This window comes from Clinocottus analis, unplaced genomic scaffold, assembly GCF_023055335.1.
Source record: "Clinocottus analis isolate CAN_PGR_092001 unplaced genomic scaffold, fCliAna1.0.p SCAF_8, whole genome shotgun sequence".
Lineage (NCBI taxonomy): Eukaryota > Metazoa > Chordata > Actinopteri > Perciformes > Cottidae > Clinocottus > Clinocottus analis.
In genome coordinates, this window is record NW_027176240.1 from 20,505,624 (window position 1) to 20,519,123 (window position 13,500).

Consider the following 13,500-nt stretch of genomic DNA (forward strand, 5'->3'; position numbering starts at 1 on the left):
ACCATAAAGACTTGTTCTACGTTCTCCACATGTACAGACCATAAAGACTTGTTCTACGTTCTCCACATGTACAGACCATAAAGACTTGTTCTACGTTCTCCACATGTACAGAGCATCAAGACTTGTTCTACGTTCTCCACATGTACAGACCATAAAGACTTGTTCTACGGGGCTGATATTTGTACCTTGTTGTGAAGTTGTTAAAGAAACACTGTGTAAGTGGTTGTTGTCCTGCTGCTGTGGTACTTTTTGAGTCAGACTGTTCCTCTTTCCTTCCAGCTCGCTCAGCATTAATGGACGCACTGGTTCCAGTATCTCGTGACGGCCCCTCACTTCCAGCTTCACTTTAGTTTAACTTTGGGAGCTTGTGTGTTGCAGCTGCTTCTTCTCCGCGTCTGAAGGTTCAAAGATCACGTGAGTTCTATTTTAAGTTATTTTGGATTAAAGAACAGAACAGTAATTTATGAGCCTGTTATTTAGAATCAGGACTATTTAGACTACAGTCAAATATAATACTTGTACTGTGTACTTCCTGTGTCATGTCAGAGCAGAAGATAACTAATGTGTGATGTCTCCCAGCAGGTGCTGGTGTTGGTGTGAAGGTGTGGACTCTGCTATGAGTCAGTGTGAGGACAGAGAGGAGGGAGTCCCTCCCTCTAAAAGCAGTCTGTGTGGGGAACATGACAGCCAGACCAGAGCTCAGAGGTGAGAGGACCATCTCTAACTGTCCAGGACTCTTCTCATGTCACAAAGTCTTTGACTCACTGACTCTGCTTCTACATGTGAGCAGGATCCATTTCAAACTGACGTAAACCAACATAAGAGCTGTGTACAAAGGCACAACAACAATAATCCTGTTAGCTAACTCCTAATTAGCATGAATAGCACACATTATTATTATTATTATTATTATTATTATTATTATTATTATACGTTGTTGTTGTGGCTCAAGGTGGTGCCGGCCCCGTGGCCCTCTATTGACAGGCCGCACTGCCTGTGATCCTGTTTTTCTTTCAGCGTATTCACAGAGCTAACAACTGTCACGGTTTCGCCGTGTGACACACGCTTTTGCATGTTTTCACACACTCTCACGCCACACAACCAACTTCTCACGGCAAAAAAATTCTGATTTTGGGTCGAGGCGCGTTGGTTCCTTTTCAAACTCCCTGACATTAGATATTAGGCGTGATGCCTAATTACTGGAATTTCTGTACCACAATACACCTTTTTTTGCTGCATATTTGTGTGCTGTTTTATGCTTAACAATGAAAAAAGTAGGCCTCCACTTTTACATTTTACAAAAGGAGAAATGGCTCATTCTCCAGAGTCGTTGTCATTCATATGGTGTGTTCCATTTCGATGATTGTGTTTACCAGCTTTCCTTTCTGTGTGCTCTGAATGCTTGGTAGTGTGCAGCAATGCAGCAAATGCTTAGTTGTGTGTACTCAATGAATGTATGTGTGTGTGTGTTTTTGAAACTATGGCTGTGTGTACCAAATGAAAACACAAGTTCCATTTTGTGAACAGTTAAGAGATTTGATGGAAAAGAGTCATCTTGAAGAGGGAGTGTCAGGTTTAGCCGTCCGTGTATTTTGCCGCCAACTAATTTTCATTTTGAAATGAAAAAAACAAAATCGGGAAACAAGCGGTTTTCCAATTTCCGTTTAGAAATATGAAAACAAAAAACGGAAAGTGACCCACTTTCCGTGTTTTGATTTGATAATCGAAAACGGAAAACGAAAAACGACCCGTTAACTGATTTTCTTTGATGTGCTTAAACACGATAATGGAGAATTAAAATACTGCGTGGAAATCTTCTTTCTCAATTTCTCGTAGGTTTTTATGTTGTGACCCGGAAGCTGCTCACACGAGTGAGACAGTCACATTCATGTCAGCAGAGGACGCGCTGCATATAGGTTTTGTGTTGTGACCCGAAAGCTGTCAGTAGTTGGCGGTGTATTTCATTTAGAGTCAGACATCCATGAGACGCACCTCAACACCTCGATCTTTGCACGAATGTGCAGGTTTTATTTCAGAACATGAATGAAGGGCATGTCTTGTGGTGGTATCGCCACTGTGTTCTGTACCCAGTTTGGGACGACGGGGTTTTTCAGAGAGGAAAGTGCGGAGGTGGTGCAGCAACCCTGTTTTCTACAAACTACGTTTCCCCAGAACTAATACGCATCTTCAATTACGTTTACTAGACACACATTTTCTCCGTGATTACGTCGGTGTTTGTCGTATGAAAAATATGTCGATTATATATCAGCCCTCTGCTGACATGAATGTGACTGTCAAGGTCGTGTGAGCTTCCGGGTCACAACACAAAAACCTACGAGAAATGTTTAAGCACTTTAAAGAAAATCAGATAACGGGTCGTTTTTCGTTTTCTATTATCAAAACAAAAACGGAAAATGGGTCATTTTCCATTTTTTGTTTTCATATTTCTAAACGGAAATCGGGAAACGAGCTGTTTCCTGATTTTGGTTTTCTCATTTCTAATTTCACAATTGTGAAATTGTGGAAAATTGTGAAAAACTGTGAATCACTGTCTCAAACGTATGTGCCTATTTTGATAACCTTTTCAATTTTACAATAACCTCATTTCAGTTGTAACCCCAGTGGAGCTGAAAGAACATGAGAGCAAGTTAAAATGAGATACAAGAACATAGTTCAAAGCGGTCAGTGAGTTTATTATAATATCTTCCAGGCTTCATGTAGGATGGATGATTTTGCCGGTCAGGAAACACGCGCTCTCTGCAGAGCGCTGCTCTTACTATCCGTGTCCTTCCTCAACGGGATTCTGTAGAAATGGGCGGGTCATGTTTCCAGGACAATGATTGGTCAGTAGGCGTCTTTTATCCCCGCTGAGATCTTATCCGGGAACTTAACCTGCTCCAGAGCAGGTTAGACGTTCAGCGTAAGTTACCAGGGCAACGGACCCCGCTAAGAAGTGAACCAGCTTCGTGAGACGGAAAACCCAGAGTTAATCCAGAAGTTATTCCAGAAGTTATTCCAGAAGTTAATCCAGAAGTTACCTCGCTAAGCCGAAATCCAGCTTCGTGAGACAGGCCTCTGCTGTATCATATTTGATAACATGTTTTCAAAACCTTTGTACTATGAAATAAGAAGGACACATGAAGTATTTCTCGGTTGCTTCAACACTGCAGCTCCTGAGCTCCCCCTGGTGGTCAGTGAGGGTTACAGCTGGTCTCAGTGTTCCTGTCAGTCAACACAGTTCATGTTCAGCTGAGGTTAATGAAGCATAATGACTTTGTTTCACTTGTTATTGTGTAGCTTCCTTGGTGCAGTGTGAACCTTGTTGATTAAACGTCATCAGTTCAAATCCCTTCTGTCCAAGAAGATGCTACGTGTCACATCATTACAGCTCCTTTCATCATATCTTCAGATTCTCAGCACTCACACACATTTTCAGGAAATCTATGTCAAATATAACATTTCTGTTTTGATCCTTTTCTTGTTGTTAGCTGCTAGTTTTTCCCAACAGCTGCTCTGACTGAAGATTAAACACAGAGTTCTCCTCCCTGCTGGTCTTCTTCTCTGTTGTAGGACCCATCAGAGAACAAAGTCCCTTGGATCTGAACCTGGACCTGAACCAGAACCTGGACCTGGACCTGAACCCAGCTGTGTGTCCATGAAGAGTGATCGGTCTAAAGGTGGTCTGATTCACTTCAAAGATGGACGCCGTTCTTCTGACCCAGAGTAAGTTCTTAAACAGATGAAACAGATGACTAACTGTTCTGATTCTCAGTTATGAAACACAGAATTGGTCGTCTATCATTTAAAGTGTTGTTTTCATGAAGATCAATCATGACAGAATCAATATATTTAACTAACTGCTCTGTAGGTGTTTGTATATGAATCATTAACTGTAAACAGTATTAAATTATAAATCTGAACCTCGTCAAACTGATTTAATGTTACTGTGAACAAATATTAAACTCTGAGACCAAAGACTGCTCGTTAGATCCTCCAGAACTGATTTATATCTCATGTTTATTCGCTACGGAGACCTCGGAGCCAGCGGCTCATTTGAACAAGTCCTGCTGAGATGAGGCTGCTCTCGGCGGGCAGCAGAGCGCTGACTGCCGGTCCAACGAGCAGGACCGGGCCCTCAGTCACCTGGCATGATTTTCAGTGTCTCTTTTTTGAAACATAAACTTACTTATCTCCGCAACCACAATGGTTATTAACTTCATTTAAAGTGCTACAATACTGTCACCCTTGTGAAAACATACATATATTTAAAACCTACTCTTACTTACCTAAACCTACTCTTACTTACCTAAACTTATGCTTACTTACCTAAGCCTGTAAACCTGCTGCAGCGATGTAACGTTTCACTAAACCTGTGATAAGTCAGATTTCAAGAACAAACACACCCACATAACCATAAGGCTTGTGGGAATCTAATGAAGTCATCTATGTCCTCATAAACCTATTAGTATCTGTAACATCACTAAACAGCCGCAGCTTCTTCTTCAGGGAAGGCAGAGGCTTCCCTGAAGAAGAAGATGGTTCTGCTTCCGGGTCACAGGGCACCAGCAAAAGCTCCTGAAGATTTAAAGCCATAACGCGCAAAAATCGAAAAATGTTTTCCCATAGAACAAGTAACTTTTATATTTTTTGAAACAAACACGTTTTTCTTTACTAAAACACCTTCCCAATATGTCAAAGTTGTTGTTGCAGAGTCTGAATCTTGACAAACCGACCACAGATTTGAGGCTGAAACAACTAACTTCTCACCTGAAATCATCCTAAAATTACGTTTTGTGACTCAGAAACACTAACATTCAGAGCATTCTCCTCCGCCATTGATCCCTGAGCTGGTGCAAAATGCATTCTGGGATATTGACTGTTCCAAGTACGCACAAGTCACCTCTGATGCATCTTGGGTAGAATGGGCTGAGCAAATCACATCCAGGCATTTGGTCTGTGGAATAGCTGCAGAGGTTCTGGGAACTAGTTATAAAACTATGCAGACTAGTGTCAGAAGTCTGGAGGCAGAGTGCAGTTTGATGAAGAGTCAGTGGTTTAAAAGAGTTTTCTGTTGGAGGGTTGTCCTCATGAATCACAGTTTTTTTGATAAATTGGCTTTAGTGTTGAGACTTGCTAAGATTTTAACCCTTATAGACACATTAAACCATCGGTGGTTGAACTTTGGCTTTCATAATGTCCACTGAGTGTAAGATCAATGGGGAGCTTTTTATTACTGTGTTCTTTGTGTTTTTGTGCTGGTTATCTTTGGATGATCCTAAATATAAGAGTCAAACTTCTACAAGATTCTACTTCTACAAGAACGACTAGTTGGTTGAATAAAAAAACAACAAGTCACAACAAAGAAACTGTGTCTTCTTTACCATTAACTACAAGTTTGAATGAAAATAACATCGCTTTTACTGTCCAATGAAACCAGTGGAAGTAGAAAAATGAAACTTGAATGAAAGAAATCTTTTATGTTCAGTCAATCTCAGTGTTTCTATCAGTTCACAGCAGCAAAGAGAAAAGTCTCCTGGACCCAGCTGTGTGTCCATGAAGAGTGATCGGTCTAAAGAAGCTTTTATTTTCTTCAAAGATGGACAACGTTCTTATGACACAGAGTAAGTTCTTAAAACACATGAAACAGATGACTAACTGTCACACAGATGGTCGTCCTTCATCTACAGTCTTTAGCATCTGGTTTATAAAATGATTAATCATGACAAAACACAACATCTTTAACTTCTTGTTGTGTTTGTGTTGTAATATCATGAACAACAAACAGTCTGTGGTGCAGACACAATGTGAGCTGATGGTTCATGACTCCTCCACAGAGAGGACCAGGAGAGCTCAGAGGTTCCCAGAGGTCCGTCTGCCCAGCAGCATCAAACACACCTGGACTCCATATTTATGGTCTGTACCTGTACAACTACTTTTACATGTCTTCTGTTCACCATCATCTCCATGCTGCACTCTTTAGACCAGTGGGTTGTCAGTCTGTCCAACATGGATCTGATGTTTGCTTCCATGGTTTTAGTTTGTCATTCAGAGAATATTCTGTTCCAGCTGCTGGAGGAGAACATCCTCACTTTTGTGAAGGACGAGCTGAAGAAGATCCAGAAGGTTCTGAGTTCAGATTACCCAGAATGCTTAGAGAGTCGGAGAGAGGACGACGAGGTGTTAGACAGTGAGGATGAAGAGCAGAGGAGGAGCAGCAGAGAAGCATTTCAGAAGATCTCACTGCAATTCCTGAGGAGCATGAAGCAGGAGGAGCTGGCTGACTGTCTGCAGAGCAGTAAGAGGATTTCTCTAAAGATTTAACATGCTGGATGAATGGAACGTTTACTACCGTCTCAAGAGATGGACCAGAATATATTCATAGACTCATTCTTTGAGGAAATGTTGAAATGTTGAAATTTATTCTTAGACTCATTGATCTTCTTGTTGTGTGTTCATTCAGGACTTCTTGCTGCAGTTTGTCAGTGTAAACTCAAATCTAACCTGAAGAAGAAGTTCCAGTGTGTGTTTGAGGGGATCGCTAAAGCAGGAAACCCAACCCTTCTGAACCAGATCTACACAGAGCTCTACATCACAGAGGGAGGGACTGCAGAGGTCAACAATGAACATGAGGTCAGACAGATTGAAACAGCATCCAGGAAACCACACAGACCAGAAACCACCATCAGACAAGAAGACCTCTTTAAAGCCTCACCTGGAGGAGAGGAACCAATCAGAACAGTGATGACAAAGGGAGTGGCTGGCATCGGGAAAACAGTCTTAACACAGAAGTTCACTCTGGACTGGGCTGAAGACAAAGCCAACCAGGACATCCAGTTCATGTTTCCATTCACGTTCAGAGAGCTGAATGTGCTGAAAGAGAAGAAGTTCAGCTTGGTGGAACTTGTTCATCACTTCTTCTCTGAAACCAAAGAAGCAGGAATCTGCAGGTTTGAAGAGTTCCCGGTTGTGTTCATCTTTGACGGTCTGGATGAGTGTCGACTTCCTCTGGACTTCCACAACAATGAGGTCCTGACTGACGTCACAGAGTCCACCTCAGTGGATGTGCTGCTGACAAACCTCATCAGGGGGAAGCTGCTTCCCTCTGCTCGCCTCTGGATAACCACACGACCTGCAGCAGCCAATCAGATCCCTCCTGACTGTGTTGACCTGGTGACAGAGGTCAGAGGGTTCACTGACCCACAGAAGAAGGACTACTTCATGAAGAGGTTCAGAAAAGAGGAGCAGGCGAGCAGGATCATCTCCCACATCAAGACCTCACGAAGCCTCCACATCATGTGCCACATCCCAGTCTTCTGCTGGATCACTGCTACAGTTCTGGAGGTCGTGTTGAAGACCACAGAGGGAGGACAGCTGCCCAAGACCCTGACTGAGATGTACATCCACTTCCTGGTGGTTCAGGCCAAAGTGAAGAAGGTCAAGTATGATAGAGGAGCTGAGACAGATCCACACTGGAGTCTAGAGAGCAGGAAGATGACTGAGTCTCTGGGAAAACTGGCTTTTGATCAGCTGCAGAAAGGAAACCTGATCTTCTATGAATCCGACCTGACAGAGTGTGGCATCGATATCAGAGCAGCCTCAGTGTACTCAGGAGTGTTCACACAGATCTTTAGAGAGGAGAAAGGACTGTACCAGGACAAGGTCTTCTGCTTCGTCCATCTGAGTGTTCAGGAGTTTCTGGCTGCTCTTCATGTCCATCTGACCTTCATCAACTCTGGTGTCAACCTGCTGGTAGAAGAACAAACAACCTCCCTGTTGTGTAAAGTCTTTAGAGACAAACCTAAACCAAGACATCTCTACCAGAGTGCTGTGGACAAGGCCTTACAGAGTCCAAATGGACACCTGGACTTGTTCCTCCGCTTCCTCCTGGGTCTTTCACTGGAGACCAATCAGACTCTCCTACGAGGTCTGCTGACACAGACAGGAAGTAGTTCACAAACCAATCAAAAAACAGTTCAGTTCATCAAGAAGAGGATTAGTGAGGATGTGTCTCCAGAGAAAAGCATCAACCTGTTCCACTGTCTGAATGAACTGAATGATGGTTCTCTAGTGGAGGAGATCCAACAGTCCCTGAGGTCAGGACGTCTCTCCACAGATGAACTGTCTCCTGCTCAGTGGTCAGCTCTGGTCTTCATCTTACTGTCATCAGTAGAAGATCTGGAGGTGTTTGACCTGAAGAAATACTCTGCTTCAGAGCAGGCTCTTCTGAGGCTGCTGCCAGTGGTCAAAGCCGCTAACAAAGCTCTGTAGGTGGAGACATTATGGATACATTAACATTACGACATGTGTTTGATATTTTACTTGGATTACACATTTTGTTTATATTAATCTCTGTTCCTACACTAGGGTGAGTAGATGTAACCTCTCAAAGAGAAGCTGTGAAGCTCTGTCCTCAGTCCTCAGCTCCCAGTCCCCTAGTCTGAAACAGCTGGACCTGAGTCTCAACAACCTGGAGGATTCAGGAGTGAAGCTTCTCTCTGCTGGACTGGAGAGTCCACACTGTACACTGGAGACTCTCAGGTCAGGATCAGATGATTTACCACAAAGATGACAAAGTGGTCTAAGTGTCTGACATAAGTTCATGCTGCTGTTCCCAACATGTTGCTGTGGAGAACAATGTCTACTAGTGTCTCTGTGATATGCTTTTGGACATAATGCTGTGAACTGAATGGTGAACTGGCCACTATCCTGCTGGGATTAAGGTGTTGGAGGTCTTGTCCAACCAACATGAACATCCTTTGGCCCTCCTGCTTTCAGGGAACCAGGATGCTTTAAGTCCTGCTTTTAGTTTGTAAAACTTATTTCACTGAAGAAGAAACCAAAATGAAAGCCACTCATGTTGATGATGAAAATAATGATTCATTGTGTATCGATACAATAATCTCTGTGTGTTGTTTTGTGTGTTTGCAGGCTGTATGACTGTAAGATCACAGAGGAAGGCTGTTCTTCTCTGGGATCAGCTCTGAAGTCAAACCCCTCCAGTCTGAGAGAACTGAATCTGAGCGTCAACAAGCTGCAGGATTCAGGAGTGAAGCTGCTGAGTGGTTTTTTGGAGAGTCCACATTGTAGACTGGAGACTCTGAGGTGGGTTCACTGTCTACTGCTAGTGTAGCACCTTCATGTTTAATCAATAACTCGATTGATTTATCTACATATTGATCCATCAAGTGTTACATGTTCTGGTAGTATTGTTCAGGACTGGAGACCAAAGACAGTAGGACTCAGATGCAGACTTGAGTCCTGGTAGTAGGGTGCAAACACAAGGTCTTTACTCCAGCAGGGTTCAGTACACTGATGATCAGTCGCTCAGGCCGAGGAAACAAAATCTACAGAAAAAAACTTTTTGGTATAGAAACGGTCAAAGCGTGTGTAAACACAGAGGAATTGTTGGTAAGTGTTCAGTTTCAAAAACCTTTTGGTGGTCTCGACTAAAGAGAGGAGGTCTGGATTCCATGAGTTATAATAAAACAGACTTCATGAAAAGTCGATGGTGATTCAGTAAAACATTCTCAGCTGAGGATGCACAGCTTCAGCATCCACAGACCATTTACAGTCTAACCTGCTAATAGTTCACTGTCTGTGCTTCAACTCATGAACCCTGAACAACAAGTTCTGCATAGTTTTAGTTCTCCCAGTCACTGAGCCTACTGGCCTCTCATTGGTTAGTCTCACTGCATGCAATTGGCTAAAAGTTTCACGGGGCGGAGTCATCCTTTGTCTTGGTGAAAACAGTCCACAACCTAGTAGCCCCCTACCTCTGGTGTTTGAAGTCCTCCCTCCTGTGTAGCTAACAAAATAGTCTCCATTAAAGCTAAAGTTATACAGTCCTATAGCATGCAGCATCCATCTTGTTTTACACATTCCATGAATACCTGAAATACTTCTAAATGATAAAAACTAACAGTGACTTTCTACTATGTTACTAATACACAATATTTGTATTATCCTTTATTAATTATTCATCTCATGTATTGTAATATAGACAATATTTATTTAAAAGTGTAAGTCATAACAACTCTACATAAGCTAACTGGTCACATTGTCAGACAAATTGTCAAAGCACACAATTGACAGCCTAAAGACACGGGGACAACAGGCAACGAGGCAGGTTGTAAACAATCAGGGCGGGGCTGTCAATCACACAGAAGGGAACACACAAGGATGGAGGGCGGGGCTAACAGCGAGCTAAGCAGACCTGCTTTCAAGTTTCCATCGCGCATGTCTCACCAGCAGAGTGAGATGCACCAACAGAGTCCACAGGGAATAGTCTCCATCTACAAAGTTAGAGCTTCTACTGCACTGGAAGAACTGGTTTCACTGGAATCAGGATTTAAATGTGTTTACAGTGACATGATTTTAACTAAATGTCTGTTTACCAAAGAAGAAGAAACCAAAATGAAAGCCACTCATGTTGATGATGAAAATAATGATTCATTGTGTATCAATATAATAAACTCTGTGTGTTGTTTTGTGTGTTTGCAGTCTGTTATGCTGTGAGATCACAGAGGAAGGCTGTTCTTCTCTGGGATCAGCTCTGAAGTCAAACCCCTCCAGTCTGAGAGAACTGGATCTGAGCCTCAACAAGCTGCAGGATTCAGGAGTGAAGCTGCTGAGTGGTTTTCTGGAGAGTCCACATTGTAGACTGGAGACTCTGAGGTGGGTTCACTGTCTGCTGCTAGTGTAGCACCTTCATGTTTAATCAATAACTCTATTGATTTATCTACGTATTGATCAGTGAAGTGTTACATGTTCTGGTAATATGTTCCACTTCACATCAGCTGCCTCGTTGTCTGCATGTCGTCCTCTACAATCATGACATGTACAACTTGTCTGGCTTCATGCTGTTGGATGGATTACTGAACAGGACTAAAGGGCCCAGACCCAGGGGCCAAAGTGTCAGGGGCCCCTGTCCTTTATCTATAAAGTGTCATTCAAAGAGAAACAAAAAGACTAAAGAGTATTGATAAGAATTGTAAATAACCCCATGGACGGTTTATTGTTTTGGGTTGATTGTTTTGTATTTGTCTTATTGTCTCGATGATACTGTATTGTTAGGAGAATTTATAGACGTTTTTATGCTACTTTTTATGTAATAGATTATTCAGACTTTTATTCTGAAAATACTTTTATTTTGAAAAGGTCAAAATGAAGCGCAGACTTGTTTCATGCTTTGAATGTAAACTTGACGGTACGGATGCGCGTTTTATACAGAAAGTTATATAGTTTAATGGACCCGTATGAGGCTAAAGCTCTTACGGTGGTGACAGATTACAAATATAAGGAATATAATGTGACCCAACAGAAACAATAAAGGAGTAATTTCACCAGCAGTAAGTTTCACGCAATTACATATTCGGGAACATATATGTATATATGCATATACATATTTAAATACTAAATAATGAATATTATGAATTCTATACCCTGAAGTCAATATTCATTAATTAATAATTAATTACATGTAAAGAACCAAACCTTTATTCATTTTTAATCCAATATTTCATCATTTCTTTTAAGAGCATTTGGCATTTTTAAATAACTTGTTCACATGTTTTGATCTGCTCTGAATAATCTGGATCAATACTGATCAATACATTTAGTAACAGAAGTCTAAAAGTTATAGAAAGCATCATCATTTCACATCTTTAACAACCTGTTGTGCTCCAGGTTCATGTGAACATTTGCTGTGATGAGTTTGTCCTCAACGTTAATATGATATTGAAACAAGTCATGAACTCTCCTCCGTGAGCTGCTTCTACACGTCTGCTGCCAGCTGCAGGAAACCTTGTGAAGTGGAGTTCCACATTTACAACATGACACATCTGATGGATTATGAACAGATTGTTTCTCTTCATATTTCTTCTTGATGCAGATTGAGTTCCTGCAGCTTGACAGAGGTCAGCTGTTCTTCTCTCAGCTCTGAAGTCTGAAGTGCTCTGAAGTCATCTACTGCATCCCAGTTCATGCTGCTGTTCCCAACATGTTGCTGTGGAGAACAATGTCTACTAGTGTCTCTGTGATATGCTTTACGACATAATGCTGTGAACTGAATGCTGAACTGGCCACTATCCTGCTGGGGTCAAAGTGTTGGAGGTCTTGTCCAACCAACATGAACATCCTTTGGCCCTCCTGCTTTCAGGGAACCAGGACGCTTTAAGTCCTGCTTTTAGTTTGTAAAACTTATTTCACTGAAGAAGAAACCAAAATGAAAGCCACTCATGTTGATGATGAAAATAATGATTCATTGTGTATCAATATAATAAACTCTGTGTTGTTTTGTGTGTTTGCAGTCTGTCATGCTGTGAGATCACAGAGGAAGGCTGTTCTTCTCTGGGATCAGCTCTGAAGTCAAACCCCTCCAGTCTGAGAAAACTGAATCTGAGTGACAACAAGCTGCAGGATTCAGGAGTGAAGCTGCTGAGTGGTTTTCTGGAGAGTCCACATTGTAGACTGGAGACTCTGAGGTGGGTTCACTGTCTGCTGCTAGTGTAGCACCTTCACGTTTAATCAATAACTCTATTGATTTATCTACGTATTGATCCATCAAGTGTTACATGTTCTGGTACTATTGTTCAGGACTGGAGACCAAAGACAGTAGGACTCAGATGCAGACTTGAGTCCTGGTAGTAGGGTGCAAACACAAGGTCTTTACTCCAGCAGGGTTCAGTACACTGATGATCAGTCGCTCAGGCCGAGGAAACAAAATCTACAGACAAAAACTTGTTGGGAGAGAAAAAAAAGAAGAAAAAAAAAGGATTTCACTGGAATCAGGATTTAAAAGTGTTTACAGTGACATGATTTTAACTAAATGTCTGTTTACCAAAGAAGAAGAAACCAAAATGAAAGCCACTCATGTTGATGATGAAAATAATGATTCATTGTGTATCGATATAATAAACTCTGTGTGTTGTTTTGTGTGTTTGCAGTCTGTTACACTGTAAGATCACAGAGGAAGGCTGTTCTTCTCTGGGATCAGCTCTGAAGTCAAACCCCTCCAGTCTGAGAGAACTGGATCTGAGAGGAAACAAGCTGCAGGATTCAGACGTGAAGCTGCTGAGTGGTTTTCTGGAGAGTCCACATTGTAGACTGGAGACTCTGATGTAAGTAGAGGGTTGAGTCAGTCCATGCTGGTTTAGCACTATTGTACCAAACACAGCTTTACGAGAGAGAGAGAGAGAGAGAGAGAGAGAGAGAGAGAGAGAGAGAGAGAGAGAGAGAGAGAGAGAGAGAGAGAGAGAGAGAGAGAGAGAGAGAGAGAGAGAGAGAGAGAGAGAGAGAGAGAGAGCAGTCGGCCAATCAGATGAGTCAGAAGCTTGTTGTGATGGTGTGTTTGAGTCCATGTGTTGTTGTTGTTCACGTCTACAGGAAGTGAAGCTGCATCAGCTGACGGCATCACAGATGTTTAGAGACAGTGGTCCTCATTCATCAAACTATCAAACTATTGATCATCTTTGTCACAGCTCTGAGATCAGTCTGACTGAA

The 13,500-nt window shown here is 42.1% G+C and overlaps 1 protein-coding gene across 1 annotated transcript; it reads left to right on the forward strand.

Annotated features, from left to right (window-relative positions):
- The first annotated feature begins 5,596 nt into the window (after positions 1 to 5,596).
- On the forward strand, positions 5,597 to 13,390 carry LOC137779848 (NLR family CARD domain-containing protein 3-like). Its single transcript, XM_068568047.1, has 8 exons — positions 5,597 to 5,621; positions 6,461 to 8,264; positions 8,365 to 8,538; positions 8,929 to 9,102; positions 10,501 to 10,674; positions 12,309 to 12,482; positions 12,945 to 13,118; positions 13,384 to 13,390. The coding sequence occupies exons 1-8, from the start codon at positions 5,597 to 5,599 to the stop codon at positions 13,388 to 13,390; spliced, it is 2,706 nt and encodes a 901-aa protein (XP_068424148.1).
- The last annotated feature ends 110 nt before the right edge of the window (positions 13,391 to 13,500 follow it).

Excerpts from the sequence above, each read along its gene's own strand:
- LOC137779848 (XM_068568047.1), top strand. The coding sequence starts at position 5,597 with ATGGACAACGTTCTTATGACACAGA. Across the intron at positions 8,539-8,928 it reads TGTACACTGGAGACTCTCAG|GCTGTATGACTGTAAGATCA; the intron begins GTCAGGATCAGA and ends GTGTGTTTGCAG. Across the intron at positions 10,675-12,308 it reads TGTAGACTGGAGACTCTGAG|TCTGTCATGCTGTGAGATCA; the intron begins GTGGGTTCACTG and ends GTGTGTTTGCAG.